At 40.7% G+C, this 21,091-nt stretch overlaps 2 protein-coding genes across 4 annotated transcripts in view; one reads left to right on the plus strand and one right to left on the minus strand.

Moving 5' to 3' along the window:
- HOMER2 (homer scaffold protein 2) overlaps positions 1-14,559 on the minus strand; it is a 112,956-nt gene extending 98,397 nt beyond the window's left edge. The window contains exon 1 of one of the 2 annotated variants that reach the window (XM_064480636.1): positions 13,060-14,559. The gene's annotated coding sequence lies outside the window, so the exon portion shown is untranslated. Of the gene's footprint in view, positions 1-11,071; positions 11,468-13,059 lie in introns of those variants that run through there. The other variant, XM_064480637.1, reaches the window with a different exon arrangement.
- On the plus strand, positions 11,488-16,758 carry RAMAC (RNA guanine-7 methyltransferase activating subunit). 2 transcript variants are annotated; one of them, XM_010986813.3, is made up of 4 exons: positions 11,488-11,581; positions 12,288-12,339; positions 14,669-14,847; positions 15,582-16,758. In XM_010986813.3, exons 3-4 carry the CDS (start codon positions 14,678-14,680, stop codon positions 15,766-15,768), a joined length of 357 nt encoding a protein of 118 aa, XP_010985115.1. In that variant the 5' UTR covers positions 11,488-11,581; positions 12,288-12,339; positions 14,669-14,677; the 3' UTR covers positions 15,769-16,758. The 2 variants fall into 2 exon arrangements, with proteins under 2 accessions (XP_010985115.1, XP_031296518.1); XM_031440658.2 differs by having other exon boundaries at positions 11,493-11,524.
- The last annotated feature ends 4,333 nt before the right edge of the window (positions 16,759-21,091 follow it).

Consider the following 21,091-nt stretch of genomic DNA (forward strand, 5'->3'; position numbering starts at 1 on the left):
ATTCATGCATGGAATACACTGATGCCTAAACACAGTCAGGACCATATACTACAACTGAGCGTCAAAGGCTCCAGTATATAGGTGGTGGGGAAGTCACAGGAATAAATACAATTCACATGAAGAGCATGGAGAATGAGAAGAGGCCAAAGGTAGAGTCCTGGACACACTGACCTCAGAGAGAGCAGTGTCATGGCAGCCAAGAGCTTTGAGTAAGACCTCCTTGACCTCAGGCCAGAAACTCTTCCTGCCTGAGGCAAGAGGAGCACAGAGCCAACAGGAGGCTCTGGGAACCTTTAGGGGTGTCTACATCAGCAGAGGTTCTGAGAAGGCCCAAGAGAAGGGGAAGCTGGTCTGAGGCCTGAGACCAGATCTCCATCATCAGGGACCTTAGCATCAGGGCTCTGACAAATGGACAGGACTATTCTTTCCCTAACAACATAATTTTCCCTGAAAAAGGAACTAATAATGTGCCTCACACTACCATCAAGGCTAAATTGGACTCCACTGACTCATAAGTCTTTTTACATCTTCAGTTCCGATCCTTGCTTCCCATACAACCCAGTAAATGACAGCACTCTTGTTCTTTCTACCGAAGAATCTATTTCAGGAACACACAGTGGATGGTCTATAGTTGTATATCCTGTTATTACCTGTAGCACAGTGGGATCCTTTATAGCATTCATTCCCAACATAAAGGAAAAGAGAAAACACAAAATGAAGTAGAGTGATTATCTGGCTAGGTAAATCCCCTGAGATGAATTTTCCTTATAATGAAGTCAGCTGTGTGGAAAAAAAATCCAACAAATGGCTACTTCATAAATCTTGCCATACAGTGTTTGCATGGATCCTTGTAGCTCAGAAGCAGCATTTGACTAAGCTACTACATGGGGTAAAAATATCTCTGCACCCTGTTTGACTAAAAATGGCTGAAGATACACAACTCTTATCCCTGGAAAAATTCAATTCAGTTTGGCAAATATTTATCAAGCACCAACTGTGTTCCAGGGATGGAGGCAGAAAGCCATAATCCATGACCCCGAGTAGCACCCAGAATCCCAGACACCAGGGAAGGGGCACCTTGAATCACTGATGAGAAGGAAGAAGTCCATTCAAAGGGAAGGAAGGTGTATTTTCCACTGTAAATTAATAAACCAGTATCTCAGTCAGTGAGAAACCGGTATGGTAGTCTGGTTAAATAAGCCTGGTTAACACAGCCAATCCTTGATAACAAGCAACTCTGATTTCTGGCTTTTTCACCTGAGGCCTGGGCGCCAGATCATGCCGCAGGTGCAGGTAATTAAAATCATTTTGGGAGGGGAGAGGAAGCTCATGTGCTCCCTCTTGTCCCAAATCCCCACAGTGCACTAGGCACAGTCCTTGTTTCTGGTGACTCCTAGCCCTCCTCTCTTAAGCATTCTGAACCAGGTGAGGGAAGAAGTGGTGGTCAAACGCAGGAGGGATGGGGGTGGTGGTGGTGGTTGGTGGTGAAGAGAAAATAGCAGACAGACAGACACACAGAGAGAAAGAGAGAGACAGGGAAATGGACAGAGGCTGTCAGGGAGGCAGAGCCACTGAGGGTAGGTATCTTTTTTTTAATCTGACATCATTTTCGAATAAATTTTAGTAATTTGGAACTGGGAGCCCCTAGCCTGGGTAGCTAGCCAGCCTTAACCTGACATTTTAAACACAACAACTGACTGTGGGGAATTTATTATAAAATTCAAACAGATTTTAAAGAATTCCTGGAAGCAAAAAATGATGGCTCTTGCTGTTAAACTCTGACTCTGCTAAAGTCAGCAGCCCTGGACCAGTGCCTCAAAACCCTTTCTCTATTGTGGAAGAAGAGAACTGATACGAGGGTGGAGAGAAAACCAGCTGTTTTTGCCTCAACAATTATTAACATTATGATTGTCATCTTTCCAGGGGGTAGACCACTCAAAGTTAGATGTTTGGACACAGGGATTTTAATTATTAACTCCTGCCCCTAGTATTTTCTAGGCAGAAATCTGTGTTCCTTGGCCTGTTACCCTGGGGTTTCACAGAAATGCTTAGCTATATATTTAAGCAGGTCCAGAGCTGCTTTTCTTTTTCTTTTCTCTCTGACGTAACTTACATACCATAAAACTCATCTATTGTAGGCATACAAGTCATGATTTTTAGCAAATTTATGGAGTTGTGTAACCATCATAACAATCCAGTTTTAGAATATTTCTATTGCCCCCAAAAGATCCTTCATGCTCATTTGTAGTCAATCCCTCTCCCACTCCAAACCTCAGGCAACCATTTATTTTGTCTCTATTTGAACTTCTTTTCTAAGCAAAATTTTGGCCATAACCATCCATCAACTCTTATACCTCTACCAGAAGGCAGGGTGGCCCTCTGGGTAAGGATACAAATTGCATTCTTCAGTGTTTACAATGGAATGTAGTTTTAGGCTTGTGTGTCTGTAGTGGGCCATGGCCAGGCCTCCCCATGGAAAGTACCCAAGTGGACATTAATGGAAAAATCTTAGGCCTTGCAGTATAGGTGCAGGGAAAGGGAAACTGCTTCAAGTTCTGGCACACATAACAGGAACTTCAAGGCCTAGGTGATGCCGCCTTCTCCTGAGTAGCAGGGGGATTGCTTTATGTGGAGGTACAGTTGGTCGCAGTAGCTCATGGTTCTTTATGCTTTGGACCTGTGGACACCTCACTTTGTGTGGGCTCTCAAGACACATGAGACTTTGAATACACCTTCACAGGATACAAGAGAGCAAACAAATGAGCCTGCTGCCTCATCTATATCCCTCGCACTGCTTCTCTCTTGCTTCAGGGAGAAGCCAGTTTTAAGAGTAACTGTGAGCTGAGTCTCAGCTGTCACTTGAACCCTGACAGACTCCAAGTTCTGGCTCCAGCAGTGTCTAAGAAGGCGGCAGTGGTCCTGCTTCAATCGATGGCATGGAACATCTGCATTCTGCTCCCTCACTGGGGGTAATCTTGACTAGCCTGTCATACAGCTATTTCTCAAAACTCCAGCTCAAATATGTTGTTCTTCGGTTCTTTGTTGACCCTTATATGGGACGGAGAGAGCCGAGTTCAAATCACATTTCTTCTGCTTGCTTGTGTAACCCTGGACAAGTTACCTGTCATCTCTAAATCTTGTTTAAAAAAAGAGATAGTATGTATCTAGGTGGGTTATTGTCAGGGTAAAATGAGGTAATATAAAGCATTGCCCAGTGCCTGGCATGTAGTAAACGCTTAATAAATAGCAATGGTAGTGATGCTTACATTTTGACATGGGTGCTTTCACAGGCCTATTGTGAGATGTTTGCATCAGAACCTCTCCCTATTCAAATCAGCCAAGTCAGAGTGTTCTTTGGTCTGGAAAACAGTGAGGAAGGAGAGGGGGAACTAACATTTGTTAATTCTTATAATGTAGGTGGTAGAAAACAATAATCATTATAATCTCATTTTAGAAATGAGGCAACTGAAACTTTATCTTGGCTAAAGTCACTCAAGTTGATCTGCATCTAAAGCCAACACCTTTCCCACCTGAAATTGCTCAAGATCTTGGTAGAACAAAAGCTCTCCACCCACCTGTGGGAGGGGCCCCAACTCCTACCTGCCATGGGGAAAACAGTCAACCCTCAACAGTATCTAATTGGAATATGCAGAAATCCAAAGGAGACACATATTTTCCCATGTGAGCTGGGATCACAGCTCATATTCCAAGTATGACAGGGATGGTATTACACAGGGAGTCCCTGAGGGGGCTTGGGAGAGAGTAGTAGTAAGGAGCCCTGCGGTTGGCCTGAAGAGAGTGGAGTAGCTTTGGAGTCCTTCTCTGAAGAGCGTACAACAGAAGAATGGCCAATCTCCATCCTCCATACCCTCAAGTCCAGATTATGCACAGGGTCCTACTTCTGGCAATCCATATATTTTGTGTGTATATGTGCTTAGTGGAGATTCCCCTCCTTCAGTAAATTTCTCCTGGTTAATTTCACTTAGCACTGATGTTTTCCTCACTCTGAAGCCTCTCAAGACTTAGGTATCCAGTTAGAATTAGCTTTTCCTGCACTCCATTAGGTTACAATGCATTATTCTACATAGTCCATATGCTACATCATAACTATCTTCTGCTTGACTCTTCAATTAGACCTTAAGATCTGTGTTCTACACTTTTTGAATTTTTTCCACTTCCCCAACACTAAGTGTAGCAATATATTGGATATTGATAAATGCTTGTGGAGTGACAAAATAAGTCACAAATCCTAAGAGTCTTTAGATTAGGGTTTTTTCCTACAGTTTTATCTGAACAGAAATAAAATATTAAATAAATGACTAAACTTTGTGTTTAGTTTACAAAAATGAGCCAATTGAAGTGAAATGCTGAAGAAAAAAATTAGTATTTGCTGCAGAGAAATTATGTGCTTTCAACTCATTTCTGGCCAGTAGGGGTTTAGTCACAGGGAGGTTGTCGACCACCCTCCTGAGCTCTCATTTGTCATATGCCTTGAGAGGAACATATGGATACCCCCATCAGATGCAAAGGGGGTGCCTGTGACTACAAGTATACACTGTTTTGCCAATGTTCCTGCTCCTTTTGGAGGATTCACCTTCATTCTGACTCACTTTCTTAAATGTTTACCTTTATATTTGCCAACTGTTGGAACTGGTGTTTCAACTGTTCTGCCCATCTGCTGGGAGAAAACTTTGAGATTATGTCACAGTTTTTGGAACCTCAAATCACATAGGTTTGGAACTGGAGAACTTAAAAATCAGTAAGTCTAACTCCTTCGTTCATATGTTCACAATGCCTCTTCACTTCCTTGTGTCTGTCAGTCCCAGTGCTAGGTGTTGGAACTGCAGAGACATAACGTGTGTTTTCTGGACTCCTGGCACTTACACTGTAGCAGGGAAGATAGACATGAAGATAGACTCAAGAAAACGATGCAGGTGCCGTGATAAAGGGGTATCCAGGGAACACGTGCTATGCACAGGAGGTGAGCTGAGTCTTTATACGTGGTAGATATGGTAGAGTGTGTACTGAGGGGAGTAAGTGGGAAGAGATTAGTCAAATATACAACTAGAGGAAGCTGGTACCAGATCAATAAACATTTACAGAGCACCAATTATGTATCAGGTTGCCAGATTCCATGCCAATTGCTGAAGACATGAAAGATACAGCCTTACTCTCAAGGAGTTTATAATTTAGTGGATGTAAACAAATTACAATACATTGTGATAGATGCACTGCCTGTATATGTTAAAGATATAAAGGAAGAAATAATCAGTTCTACTCAGAGGTGGAGGGTGTGTATGGACGACCACCTGAAGATGACGTAATAGGCTAAGGTTTACCAGGTAGTGGGGAGGGCACTTCAAACACAAGGAACAACATGTGTACAACACAGTGTAAAGTCTTCCAGGAACTTTAAACAGTGTGATATGGCTGTGCATTTAGTTCACTTGGAGGGAGTAGCAGGGGATGGCACTGCACAGACAGCACAGAACTAAATCTCAACAGGCTATATTCCATGTTAAGCTTAGAATGCATCCTAGAAGCAATTAGGAACCACTGAAAAGTGGATCGATCAAGGGATAAAGGGAGTCAGTTTGTGTTTTAGAAACAGCCCTCTCTACGCTGGTTGGAGGATACACAAGAATCGTCTATATTATTATCATCAGTTCTTTTCTGTCTGTTTCATGATAATAAAAGAACACTCTACTAGCAGGGTGAGAAGGGTCTAGAGGGAACAGAGGGACTAGGTACAGGCTATCACCATGGTCAGTATGAGAAGTGATGAGTGTCAGAACTGAGAGTGGTGAAGGAAAAGAAGAGTGAACAGACACAAGAGATGGTCAGGAGCTGAAGTCCACAGGACTTGGGGAGGGACTGGGTGGGTGGGATGAGAGAGAGGGAGGAGGCCAGGATGGCTGCCAGGTTTCTGATGTGGGTAGATGGGAAGAATCATTCTCTGAAAACAGAGATAGAGGTGGATGAATAGGCTCAGGGAGAAAGATGAACTCACATTTCAACATGTGCTGGAGATGCCTGTCAGACATCCAGACAGAAATTTCTAGCATGCAGGAGTATTTATAAGCCTAGAGCTCAGATATGATGGATGGCTAGAGATATCCATTGTTGAGTCATCAGCACAGAATTGGAAGCTGAAGCCATAAAAGAGACTGAGTCTGCACAGGCAACTCAAGGAGAGTACAAACAGGGCCATGGGGCCACCTACATTTAGGGACAAGTAGGGGAATGAGGAGTCAGACAAGGAGACAGAGAAGAAACAGCAATCCAGGGCAGAAAGGAATCATGAGAAACTTGGAAACAGAGTGAGAAGGCTTAAGGGAGGGAGGAGAAAAGTGTCAAATGCTGCACAGATACTAAATAAACTTAAGATTTTAGATGGACAGTATTGAATTTGGCCCTAGGTCAACTTTGTCCTAGGGAACTTTGCCAGAGTGGTTTCAGTGGTGCGTCTGGGGGCAGAAACCTGACTGCAGTGAAAAGAAAAGGGGGGAGGTGTAATACTGCAGCTGTGGGTGCTCTTTGTAAGACACTCACCATGTGGGGAAAGGAGATCTGAGATATTTAGAGGACGCAGGATTGAGGGCAGGGTATCAGTTTTGTTTTGAGCCTGGAGAAACTTGAGCAAGTTTACAAGGTGTGGTACGGGTGGGGGTGGGAGGAGCCATTAAAGAGGGAGAGTTGAAAACAGAGGAGAGAGAAAGAGTAGCTGCAGGAGCAATGTCCAGAAGAGCAGAGGGAGCACTGACCAAAGACAGTGGCAAGAGACTGGAAGACAAAAGGTGAAAGAGGGCAGAAAGGAGTCACACTGTAGGTATGAGATTGGGAAATCAAGGGAATTGATGCCGAAGCTTCAATTTTATCTGCAAAAATAAGAAAGTGAGGAAACTAAGGCCCAGAAGGGTGGTGACCTGCATGACAACTCACAGAGAGTAAGATTTTAATTCAAGTTTCTTGACTCCTTGCCTGGTGCTCTTTTTACTCCCTAGATAACACTCGTTTTGAAGACACTTTCATCACTTGAACATCTGTTTCACAATGGGGCTTTTTGTGCCTTTCTTTTGAAAGACTACTAGGCAAGCCTTGCTTCACACAAGGGCCATGTGTCACCAAGGACAGTAAGCCTGCCTAAACCCTGGTTTGGGACCCAGAAGACTTGCCCTCTTAAAATGGGTAAGATAACGAAGTTCACCCTTGGATAGCGATCCTGACTTACTCATACCACTTTCCAGTGCTTAGAAGATGTGTCCAACACTCAAACTGTGACGATCACCTCACCGAAAAATATTCTGGAGAAACACCTGGAGGGGAGAGTATGGTGTTATGGGGGAAGGAGTGGTTGAGAGTAAACACTGGACAAGTCTCTTGGCCTCGCTACACGTTTCCAAGGTCCCTTCCAAGTGTAACACCCATATTTGAGAAGGAGGTGGAAAGGGCCAAGACAGTGAGGTAGATGACTAGAGCTAGCCAAAGGAGCACACGGAGAAAACAGCCACCAAAAAGTGAAAGGAGGATAATAAAGATTAGAGTCATCTAATTAGCCCTGGATGGGTCCTGTCAAAAGAAACAGAAATAAACAGATAGTGTGCAATTTGAGTCCAAATCACACCCACTTAGAAAACAGTTTGCGCTCTTACTTATATCACATTAGGAAAAAGGAGAGAAAACACCTTCGTATCACAATCACAAATTTTAGAATTAGAAAAGATAAAATGCACAAAATCATTTAAAAATTAAAAAGCTACTTATATGCTACTGCTAAGGAAAAACAAAAATGAACTGAGATGAAAACTGTCATGCATACGTTCCCTGATGATGCTATCCAGAGCAGCAGCCCGTCACCCTTCATGTTCTTCCTCTGCTTAATTACCCTTCATGGCACATATAATTTCACTTTTCTATTATCTCCCCCACTGGAATATAACCTCCAAGAGGACAGGGCTTATTATCCTTATTCATTGATATTTTCAGGGCCTAGAACAACACCTGGCATCTAACAGATATTCAAAAAATGTTTAATGAAGAATGCCTGAAGGTTGTAGTTCTAGTTCTGCTACTGATCAATTTTGTGATCTTGGAGAAGTCATTTCATCTCTTGGGGTGTTCGTTAAGGAAAAAAAAAAAGGCATTCAACCAGATAATCCCTTTCAATGCTTTAATACTGTGATTTTATGTATATAATGAACCATAACACAAAACAAAGTGTGCTAAGTGGTAAACTAGAGTATAGTGGATAACTGTCACGTTTCCTGGCTGCCCAGCATCCTTTGAATACCCTTCTTCTGTTCAGACAATTTACTACCTTATGAGTCCTACCTCTCCAAGGAGGATACTCGCTCACTAGCCCAGCCTTCCTTTTAGTTAGGGACAAGTCATTTGACTTGAGTTCTGCCTATGAAATGCACCTTCAAGAGATTTTCTTTTAAAGGTGAGCAATGTGAAAAAACAGGTACCTTGTGGAGTTCATTTTTTGGTGGAGAGACTGCAGGAGTTCCTGCCTTCTGGGGCTCCACATCAACCATGGAGTGGAAGAGTCTGGCTTGTGTAGCGGCAAGAAAGTTGTTTAACATGGATCAAAATTTGTGGAGTAGGGAATGAAAAGGAGAAAAGTGTTTCACTGAGGAAAAAGCAAGGCTTTTTGAAGTATCACAAACTTGATCCAAATCCTCCTCTACCACTTACCAGCCGTGCCCTTGAAAATTATGTAACCTCTTCAGCCCCAGTTTTATCATTTTAAAATGGTCATGATCTAAGGTCACTCACAGCCTCTGAAAGCAGGGCTCTTTTGACGCCAGAATTCCCCAGTGACTTCTGCTAGCGTGTTTGTCTCTAGATTGCCTGGTCAAAGTGAGGCTTTAAATGATGGGTAAAATTAGGTCAATTTGTAAAGTTGCTAAAAGATAAAACACTGAGATATAATAGTAATAACAGAGACAGCGAAGTCAACTAATAAAAGGTAATCTTTTCCATATGTATCAACAGACCCAAGGACATTACTATCCAGCAGAACAGAATTGATGCGGTAACAATTACCTTTAGTTGCCAAGCAAAGATTAAATTATGATCCATTTACTCTGGTTATGGTAGAGGAGTAAATACTACATTTTATGTATATTTCTATCAAAAGTGGTTCCATTGAACAAGTTTTGGTGCTTAGAGGCTAAGTGTCAGTTAACTGGAAAAATCTCTTTCATGGAACAGATTATTTCCTAGTGATGCCAAAAAGTGAAATAAAATAACTGACAAGATTTCAGCATATGAGAAAACATTATGGGCATAAATGGTTTCATTTGAAAACTAGCTGGAACATGTAAACTTTTTCACAGAAACTCTCTGAAGCCTTGGAGCGCCTAAGTGCCATTTATGAATTTAAAGAAAAGAAATACACTCTTTTCTGTGTTAAGTCCTCATTATCTAGAAATAATGCCATAAAGTCACAAGAAAACCAGCAAGCTGGCTTCAACAATCCTCCTTTTCCCAAATAGCCTCCCCCTCTCCTGATACCAAGTAGGCAAGCATTTTTCTGAGTTTTCAACTGTTACATTGCTACCCATATTTATTCCAATTTCCTCTTCAAGTTTATACTTCCTATTCCTGCTTCCTAAATATGGGTATTTCCTGAGGCATAGGCCTTGGCCTTCTGCTCTTCTCCATAAATACTTTCTCCTTTGGAAAGATCAAAGGCACTGATGATTTCAACTGTTGTTTCTTCATGGATGACTCACACATTTACATATTCAGGCACAGCCTCTCCTTCCTCAGCTTTAGTCCTGTATTTCTTACAGCCCCCTAAGATTTTTCTTTTGAATATCTTCCTACCATCTCAAATTCTACACATCTTTTTGAGCTCTGAGCTCATTTTTGCTTTAAAACCAACTCATGCTATGGATATCCCTGTAAAGTCGCGATTTCCGACTTAAAGAATTGGAGGCTTCTGATTCCTCCTGATCCTTTTCTTCCATCATCCACTCAGTTACTCTACCACTCAGAGTAACCTTGGTCTTTCTGCTCTCACCTTTATTACTCAACACCAAAATTACAGCATCTCCTATCCATACTATCCTATACACTTCAGCTAGGTTAATGTCTCTAAAACGTGGCTTGGAACATTCAGTTCCATCATGCATTCCACGAATGTTGACTGACTATTTACTTTATACAGAGCACAGCGTTACACACTCCAGGATGTAAAAATGAATGCCTAAGAGTCTAGTAGGGGGAAAGACTTGTACATAAATAATATTAGTTCTAAGAAAGTGGTAATAACTGCATAACCACAGGAAGAAGGGTTCAGTAGAAGGAAAAACAATTTCTGGATGGAGCTTTAACGAACAGAATTTCAACATCTTGAGACAATGGGGAGGGAAGGGTATTCCAAGTTGAAAGAGAGGTGAGTCTCTTCAGAAAGTTAATGGGTAGCTCATCCATGAGGTGCTTTACATGGCCTGATTGTTATGGGCAAAAGGAAAATGAAAAGGAGGCAGCAGAAAATAAAGTGGGAGCTTTGAATCCAGAATTAATAAACCTGGCCTTAACCTAAAGGTAACAGGGAGCCAGTGAAAATTTTTTTTATCACAGCTGTGCTTGGATGACTAAACCCACGGCAGTTACGTGTAAGACAGGTAGGCAGCAGGGTGATGTAGGCGACCGGCATCAGAGAAAGATACCGCATTCCATTCGTCTAGGGGATAATGATAAGAATTCCACCTAGGTGAAGGCAGTGGGGACGAAGAGTGGATGGACGCCAGAATTAATGCAGGGTGGAATCTTGCAACTGAAAGGAGCAAGGGAAAGAAAGTGCATCAAACATAGACATCAATGTTTCCAAGCTGGAAACTGAGAAGAATATTACCAGAAAAGGGTACAGTCTGAAGTGCAAACGTGGGAGGTAGGAGGCCAAGTTATATTTAGGAATATTCAACATTTATACACCTACAGAACACCCCAGAAGAAATGGCCAAGACCCCTGGAGGTAGCTGGGTACTGACGACTTAAGCTGGAGAGCGGACTGTGTGAGCAAACACACGTACGAAACGGACTAGAGAAATCTTACTACCGAGGCTTGCCCAGGCTATAGCGGGTGAAAGGTGTAGCACCGCTGAAGTCATCCACTCGTGCTTACTCTTCACCGCCTGCTCTCGACGCGAGTTCTTCACAGACTCGGGGCGCAAGCGGCCGGAAGTAGCCTTCCCCTCCCTTCTCCGCACACTATTTCCAGAACTTCTGTCCCTCCCCGTCGCCGGCTCCCAGTCATGGGACCTTAATATACAGCGATGTATCTATTCCCGCACAGTCACGACGCAGACTGAAGGCGCATGGAAAGCCTCTCCGCCTTTACTGGCCATCGCACCACCCTCACACAACTCCCCGCGAGCCACCAGCGTTGGAAGAACCGGGAAAACCCCAGACGGCGAGCCCGAGATACCGCGAGACTTCACAGGCCCGCCTCCGCTTTTGCGCGCCGGAAGCGGAAGTCAGGTGATAGTCGGATCCTGGCAGGAGTGGCTCGGTGAGTTTGGAGAGCTGAAGCGTTGTGGAGACCCATTGATCGTGGTGTAGGCCGCAGGTCGGTTTCCCTGCGTGTCTGGGCGTGGGAGTCGCCCATTCGGGGCCATGGGGAGGAGTAACCGGGCGGGCCCAGCTTAGTGGCGGGCAAGGTGTCCTCGGGCTCCGCCGTTCCGGGCGCTGAACTCTTTCGCGAGTTCGGAACCCACTTAACCCTCGTGACCTCTAGTTACCCTCGTGCCTGGGACTTTAAGGTGCTTCGGAAGGGAGCACATCAGTCAAAGCCGTGATAGACAAGCCCTGGTGTGCTGTGAGGAAGGACTGAAAAATTGCAGTGGTTCTCAGCCCGTATCTTCGTCTGTTAGTTTTCTAGGTTCATCATCTAGGGCAGCGAAATCCCTTTCTCGATAGTCATTTCCAAGGTTAGTGGCCCGCAGCGAAAGTTCTTTGTGGTTTTGTTTAGGGTCAAGAACTGGCAGTGTTCGAGTACACATCTGAAAGGCTGTTCTCTGTGTTTTCCACAGAAAAGAAAAGATTCTTGTGAAGTTATTATTCAACTAGCTCATTGGTTTTGAAGGCCTAGAGGACAAATCTGGCATCTTTTAGCTCTTCGCTGATTATTTGAACTTCAGTTTCCTCTTTCGAATTAGCGTTGGAAATCTTTAGAGCATTTTTAATTCAACCGCTTCATTAAGACCCTTATGATTCCCACCCCCACGACTCACACCTTTTGAGGGTCCTTCAAGGGAGTTTTTTTCTTCTCACAGATCTGAACAACTGAAACATTAAACTACAGTACAGCTGCCTCAAATCCCTGGGGTAAGTAAAGCTTGGATCATTTAAAATTCTACTTAAATTTCATTCTCACAAGTAATGATAAAGATGATACATAATTGCTTATTTGTGGGAGAGGGGGTCTTGGAAGAACATAAAAAGAGAGTAGCACATTTACTTTGCCTTACGATTTTTACTGCCCCTCTGGTTCGGTATATGTCATCTTTCTGGTGATTTCTGTAATTCCTATAGAAATTCAGGCACGATTTTAATTTGCTGAATTTATTTTAAATCATATCTTGGATTTGAGAATTTGTCATGTTTGCCAATCCCCGGCAAATTGAAAGGCTGGTATTTAATCAGACTCTAAGAGAGCAGAGACCTGACAGGTAAAACATCTAGATACTGTTTCTTGCTTCCAAATAATAATCTTTGTTTAGTTTTGTTGGGACAAGAGTAGTATTATAAATGTTTGCATATGTTTTGTTGGATTTGAAGGAAAGACAAACTAATGAAAAAGCTATCTTCCAGTATCACATCTCTTTGTCAAAAACTTTTTATTATAAAGTGAAGTAATACGGGAAGAAAAATAATTTTAGGATGTCAGATAAGAGAGAGATTTGGTTTTAAAGTTTTAGCATGATGTCACATATGGCCCAAACCATAAAGCAGGAATCTTGAGGCAGAGCAGAAGGATTGGGTTTAGGTTGGGAAAGGTAGAGCGGGTGGGACTACATCAATGCAGGACTGGGAATTGGAGCCTACCTGCCAAATGTTGTTAGGACTGTCTTCCAGGTCTTGAGTGAAGATGAAAAGAAATGAACAGTATCTTCCCTCGTTTCTCAGGGTCTTCTGCAGGCTAAGCCAGATCTTTTCTCAGAGGTAGAGGGCTCTCTGAAAATGTGGGTGAAGAAATACTACTTCATGAGTGAATCCATTATTGGCCTGAAAAACACCCAGCTGATATAAACTTCAGTTTTTATAGCTATTAGACAGTATTTATAGTAGTTATTTTTCATTTCTCACAGAATCGGGAATAAGAATATATTGGATACCATTATTAAGTAGTTACCCTAGACTTTAGCAGCTGTATGTTTAAAGTCCTTTTTATTTGCCTATTTTCATGTCTTTACTGTATTTTGTCTTTCTTTTTTGGCTCTTTTTTTCTTTTCCTGTAAATAACCTCAGGTGTTTTAGCCTGGGGAAAAAAGAGATAATCTTCCCATAACCCCTTAGCTACTGCCTTTTGTGTTTTCTCTCAAGCCAAGCTTCTTGAAAGCTTAATCCATAATCACTGTAGATTTGTACTTCCTTACCTATCAGTTGCCTTTTAATCATTGCAGTCCTGCTTTAATCCCTTCTACTCTAATCACCTCCTAATGGCTAAATCCAATTAATTTTCTCTTCTTGGTTCTTCCTATCACTGTGCCATTCAACGCTAATGACCTTTTCACTCTTTATTCTCTTGCCTTCTATGATAACCTTTTGGTTCTTCTCTCATCTGTGTGTGTTCTCCTCTTACTTCTTTAACGTCTTTATATGTAGATGTTCTATCCACCAACAGGATTGCCAGTGTCTCCCATATTCATCTTCTCAGTCCCAGATAGTTAACTGTGAACTGACTCTCCACATGGATGTGTGTACCATAGCTAACTTCAGCTCAGTGAGGGTCCTCTCCCACCCTTCTTCCTATAGTTCCTATGACACCATAAGCTGTCCAATTATTTGGCCATAGTCTGGGAGTTATCCTTTATTCCCCCCTTGCCTCACAACATCCACTCAGTTACTAACTCCTTCTGGAATTCTTTAAAACTAATCTCACAGTCAGGGCCTCAAATTAAACCCTCAGCACGTCACCTACATTATTGCGATAATCTACCTTTAGTCCAGTCTCACTAATCTGTTATCTACCTTGTTAGAAAAGTGAGCCTTCTAAATAGTAAATTTGTTCTTGAGACTTCCCTGCTTAAAACACCTGTAACGCCCCATTGCCTACCAGAAAAAGTGTAGAGTTCTTTGCATTGAATACAGAGTTTCTCACAGTTTGACCCCTGCCCACTTTTACAGCTTCATTTCTTGACATTTGCTGCCCCTCCCTTTGTATTTACACTGTATCTGTCTCTTCTACTAGGCTGAGGGCACTTCATGGGCAGGGTTCATGATATGTTGTTCATCTTTGTATCCTGGGCTCCTAGTTAGCACAGTGCCTGTATTATAATAATAAAGAAATGCTGAATTGAATCTAGTCTGTCTTAGGTTTAAAAGTACACAAGGGCTTTTATGAATACCCATTGTTTATTTCTTGTTTATCACTACCTGGTAAGATAGTGTTACTTAAAAAAATTCTAATAGAAACATATTGAAAACTATACAGAATTTCAGAATGACTGATACTTCTGAAGCGGTTCCAAATTTTGAAGAGATGTTTGCCAGTAGATTCACAGAAGATGACAAAGAGTACCAGGAATACCTGAAACGCCCTCCTGAGTCCCCTCCAATTGTCGAGGAATGGAATAGCAGAGCTGGTGGGAACCAAAGAAATAGAGGCAATCGGTATGTATTCCTTCAGAAAAATAAATGCAGATGGCTGATCTGGGAGAGGTTAGCCTGAATCTGCTAGCCCATAAGGCCAGTGCGGGAAGGGATCAGTGTTTTTGTTCAGTATGGTAGACCGAGTGCCTAGTAGCAGCTTAGCACAGAGTGAGTGCCTGATAAATACTTGCTTTAATATTTTGTTAGCACCATATTTTTCCCCTTACTGTGCAGTTGTGTGTGTGTGCACATGTGTGTGTTAATGGTTTTTCAAAAATACATTCTATGGACTAATATTTTATTTCCTTTGCAAATATATTTTAAAAACCTAAAGTCTTCTACAAAACGTGTGTTAAATTCCATAAAGAAGGTATTATTTTTGATTTTACTTTAGAAAGTTTATACAATGGCAATTATTTCTATTTAATAATTCAAAATAGATAAAAGGAATATTACCATACTGCTTTTGAATAGTTGAATAGGTTTCAGTTTGATTCAGAACTATCCCATTGTTTTGGGTTTGGTTTGTAGCCTGCCTATTCTCTGCAAAGTATATCCAGTGTAATACTGGATCTGAATTTTAGGGAAATTTTGAATAACTGGTGCTATAACATTCTGTAGAGAAAAATATTTTTACTCTTTTGTATATTGAGTATTAGACTGAGAAATGAAATGCACCAGAATAGATTTGTCATGTGTTTTTTTTTTTTTTCTTTTAAGGGAAGTATAAAAATCTTTTTGTTTTGTTGTTGTAGGTTGCAAGATAACAGACAGTTTAGAGGTAGGGATAGCAGATGGGGGTGGCCAAGTGACAATCGATCCAATCAGTGGCATGGACGATCCTGGGGTAACAATTACCCACAGCACAGACAAGAACCTTACTACCCCCATCAATACGGACACTATGGTTACAACCAACGGCCTCCCTATGGCTACTACTAACAGAATTGTCAGCAGCATTTACTCTGTTAACATGACAAAAGTTTATGTTGTCTCTTCTGTTGGTCTTAGTTTTACATCTGATTTTAGAGAGTGGATAATTAATTTTTGGGAACTTGAGACTTTAAGAATTAGATCTTCCTAGAGAGATTTGATGGTTGTTGGAAATAAATACTCTAAAAAGGTTGTAGGTTATATTGCTTGACTTCTACCTCAGACTCTTTGTTTCATGACTTAATAGTGCTTTGAACTTGGTGTATTTTTTCCTTGTTTGACCTTCAGGAGTTCTGTCTTTGTTTTACACAGAAATAAAAATTTTAAATAGAAAATGCTTGTTTTTACTTTGTAAGATAAAGAAATATCCATATACTTTGATATGCTCATTCCTAAAATTTTAGAGGTAGTACAGTCAGCTCTTAAATGCACACCTATGCTTACTTGTAATGTACTGTACATAGTAGTGGTTGAAAGAGAAAACAGTTGTAGTAAATTTCTTTTGGCTTTTGTTGTTATGTGACTATGGTACTTTGTAATTACTCTATAGGTATGAGTCATTGTCATGATCATTCTGGTCTCTTTTTAGAGGGATATCAAGAATAAAACTATAAATAAGGAAGGAATCATTCTCAGTTTCAGTGTCTTGATCAAGTGGTGGGTGGGATTAAGGCACACAATAATTTTATACAAACTAAGGCTTTTTGCTAATTTAAACATAGCAGGTCAAAATTCACACATTATACAAAAGTTTAACTCTAATGCTCCCTTCCTTTTCAATCATAATGTAAATGATGCTACACTTTGACTACTTACTTTCATGGTATTTAATGTGGTTGATTTTACAATGCTGTATTCACCTCCAAATGTGCACCTTTGCTGCTTCCTCTTCTGTAAATCCAGTGATGCTGTAACTTCCTTTCAGAGTGATCATTGTATTTCACATCATTTTAATGGCTATTATAATGGTTTTATTCAAATAAAATACTTGTTAAGTAAGCAGTTTCTATCTCAAATTTTGGCAGTTAGTCCATTCATTAATGTGGTGAGATGAGCTTTTTGATTTTCTATTACTCTGTCCTCCGTATCTATTGAAAAAGTTTATTTGGCTTAAGAGTAATATTAAGAGTACAAGTTTCATCATAGGTCAAAGGAATTAAAAGGCAACTTCCCTAAATCTGCCTTCTGGTGCCTTCTCTCTTAGCATTCCACTCTAGGCCCTTGAGGTTGACTTCTCCAGGTACTACTTCTACATGCTCTGGATCCAGCTCTCCCCTTCACCCCCCCTTCCTGGAGAGCCATCCTTTCAGGTAACTATTTTCTTGGAAAGGATTTAACAAACCAAGTATTCACAGTCAGATGTAAATAAAATTTTAACAGTAAGTAAGGGTTTTCCCTGTACCCCTCTATAGGCATCAATAGACAATAAGCCAGTGCTGGTACATTAAGACATAGGTCTTGATACTGCAGATATTTAGCCCAGAGAGTTAAGAATGGCTTGACTACACCCCAACATCTTCTCTGAAAGCAGATGGGTTATTAAGAGTATCTGTCAGGTGATAAAGCACAGCCTCTGACCAAATGGGACAGCAGCTGACCACAACTTTAGTGCAGAATCCTGGAGGCCGTCTGCGGTGCCAGCAGTTGACGCTAATTAGGGAGCTCCAGGGGTCCAAGGGACAAGGTTGGAGTAAGGGATGCCTCTCAGGAAGCTCAGAAGAAAAGTATTTTCCAACAGTGTTTAAATATTTTAACACTGATACAGTAGGGTACAGATGGCCTGAGTATCAACTGTACTTGAAAATATACTTGAGTCCTCCTTTTAACATGAGTTATTTCTGCATTCTGCATGAGTAATCTATGTGGTGGTGGTTTTTCTCTTTTTTTAAATAACAGTCACTATCACACTGCCTCCTGTGTACTTAAAGTAGGAAGAAATAAAAGGCATGGTTTCTGTTTCATGTGGGAGAGACAGAAAAGATCATCAAAACAACTTAAGAAAAAAGTGAGAAGAATTAAAATGGTGTCAAATGGAATTAATCTCAAATAGTCTGTTGCAATAGCATATAGATTCAGCATAAGGATTCCTGGCTCCAAGTCTGTCCTTACAAGGTTTGTGACCTTGAGAAAAATCACTTAAACTTTGAGCTTATTTGCTCACCTGCAAAAATGGAGATAATACCTACCCTTGCCACTCTCACAGGGTTATCATAAAAATAAATGACCAAACATACAAGAGCTTGAGAATAGAAACTAAAGCCTGTGATTATTAAACCCCAGTGATACATAATTGGTGCTGCGTAAACATTTGTTTAATCAGTGGGAGGGAGGACTTTAGTAAATGGTAAAGCATGGTGTTGATGTAAAGAACATAAAGTAACTGATACAAGATGAGGTAGGCAGATTGAGAATTAAAGATGTGAGATTGTTTCTTTATGTGAATTATATGAATTAGCAAAAGAACAAATATTGTTCAGGAAATAACAGACACTTCAAATATGGAAGAAAGTAAGTTTCTGTTTAAAAGTTGAGCCAAAATTAGTAGCATTTGCTGTTGGAAATTGGCACTGACTTTAGAATGTTGAGTGTTGATTATGAACACAGCTAATTAATAACCTTTTCAGACCAGCTTGCTAGAGATTTAAGATAGAGAATTTTTCTTTTTTTGGAGTGCTAGAAGGATTTGAGGTTATCCAGAGCGTCATTACCATGGGTCATAGTTCTAAGAATAGTTTTCAGGTTCCTGAAACCATATAAGAAAAAGACATCTGGTAAGATTTCTAGCATGGTTTTGGTTTCCAAAGCTGCATTCCTTATAACATAATGCTTAACAGACAAGGATGTAATTTTCCTTATGTATTTTATTCTCCTAAAGGAAAATACAGAACTTTATGACAGAATTAAGAGTAATGAAATGTCAGTTTTAAGTTTAGAATACCAGAAAGGAAGGAAATGGTTTTTTTCCCCTGAAGGTTACTGATAGCACTAATTTTGAACTCCAGTGAAAGCACTACACTTTATTTCTAAATATAGTTTTTTAACACCTTTAAATTTTTCCTAGACTTTCTATTCCATTTGATTAATTAAGCCCAAACACAGATTTGGCTATGTATGGAAATCTGCTCTGGGACTTTGACTTCTTTTAATTAGCACTATTGTTTATAGTGAACGGAAATTTTTGTTCTTGTTAGGAAATGTAGGAAATAAATAATCCCAATTTGAGGTGACTTGTTGGATAACTTCAATTAGCTGGAAATGTTACTTGTGAAAGCACTTACTTTGGTAATGTTAGACAGATTGAGTTATATATATTCACTGAAAAACTTGTTTGGGTTTTTTTTTTTTTTTCAGTATCTTGTGTTTTAACCAAAGCAGCATATTTGATACATAAATAAATGGGAACTTTGAAATACTAAATAGGCTTTGGTGAAATGAAAACCTAATTATATAGGTCACTCAGAGAATGCTTCCTCTGTTTATTTATAAACTTAGGTATGCTTTTAAAATTCTCTAGTTTTTAAGTTAGAATGAAGTAAGACCAATATAAATATTCTTGACATTAGTAGAAGTTAATGATGTTAATTTTTAGATTAATACTGAAGAATTCAAACATATTCAGATACGACATTCTGTATCTAAACAAAGATTTCTCCTGGGTCTTGCTATAGTAAACTATTATGGAGCCAAATTAACAACTAGATTCAAGTACTAGATCATACCACTGGACTCTAAGGTAGCCTTGAGGGCAGATGTTTCCTTCTTTCTAGAAGCCTGATTGACCTCTACTGGGAACAGTTTTTGGGGAAAACAGGGATGGGACCAGAGATCATGACCTGTGGAGATCTCTGGGCGAGAATGGCCCTGGGCCAGGCTGGTGTGTATGGGTCTCGGTCAGTAGGGCCGCACTTTATTAGGACAGTTGCCAGGGCTGAAGAGGAAGTAACTGCAGCTGCGGTAACACTGCTGAGGCCTGCATGGGCCACACATTCTTACCTGAGTAGTCAGTTATCAGTGCTGTTGGACTGGAAAACTGGGGATACACTGTGAATAACACCTCTCAGATTTTAAGATTTACAGGATGGTATGGGAGGAGGTTAACAAAGAGGATGAGTTATCCTTACCAAAATGGCTAATGTGTGACTTGACTACCCCCTTGAAGGAGTAAGTGAAAGCATTTGCGTAAAGTACACATGCCTGGGCTGGGCACGTACCAGGTGCCCAGTGTCAGGTCTGTGCCTCCGGAAGTGGAGTGAGGCATCTCTGGCTTGACCTGGGTGCAAAAAGTGCAGCTCACAGATCTTCCAGCAGTGTCTCCATGCACTGATGGGCTAACTCAGTTGTGTGTCCCTAAGGGGCACAGAGAGCCCAAGTAGTAATTACCAGCTAGATGTTCTCCCAGTTTCGGTGACTTCTGAGACAGCTTCAGGCGACGATGTGATGATGAGCTCATGGTTTTTTCCACTGCCAGTGCCTTTAACTCCCTGATGGGTCTGCTTTGTTTGAATCCGGTAAATAAAGCTGCTGTAATTGCTAAAGGTGAGAGCTTTTTCATTTGTATGTGTGTATATTTTTCTCATTTTAGTTTCCTTCACTATGTTTTTTGTGTATATGAAATACTATAAAAAGAGAAAAAAATAAAAACATGAATAGTCTGCACCCAGCCAGTGATTTTGGCCTGCTGTGCATGCTTCTGTCTCTTTTGCCATGCCCACATAAATATATATATAAATTTATATATATACGTTTTTCCTTTTTTACTGAAGTGAGGTTATATGTAAACACACACAGATTAGTATATTCTTTGTTCACACAGTAGATTGTAATAGACATCACTCTAGGTCGGCAGCTATAGATTAAAAACTAATGACTCAATTTTAGTAACATGATACAGTACAGTCTGGATATACCACTGAGTATATGATTATTCTCCTATAGTTGGTTTCATTCCTCTTATTTGCCCCTATTAACATTTCTGTATTGCTTTTGTCTGTATATCCTTTGACGCTTTTATTTTGTGTGTTCTGTGATGTAGTTTTAAAAGTAGAACTGTTGGGGTTAAAAAACCTGTATTAATATTAACAAATGCTGCCACATTTTCTAAAGCATTGTAGCCGTTTACATTCCCTTCAGCAATATGAGTCTGCGTGTATATGTCTCCTCTCTCCCTCCCTATGACCGTCGGCTTTTTGTCCAGATGGCCACAGGCTTTTTTATTTTTTAAGTAGGAGAACTTTACTAGGTTGTGTTTCATTGTTGATCATTGTTGATATTTTACCTAGGACACTGCACCTTTCATTCTGTAAGTTTATCTTTTATTTCTCCAGTATTTTCT

This window comes from Camelus dromedarius, chromosome 29 (assembly GCF_036321535.1).
Source record: "Camelus dromedarius isolate mCamDro1 chromosome 29, mCamDro1.pat, whole genome shotgun sequence".
NCBI lineage: Eukaryota > Metazoa > Chordata > Mammalia > Artiodactyla > Camelidae > Camelus > Camelus dromedarius.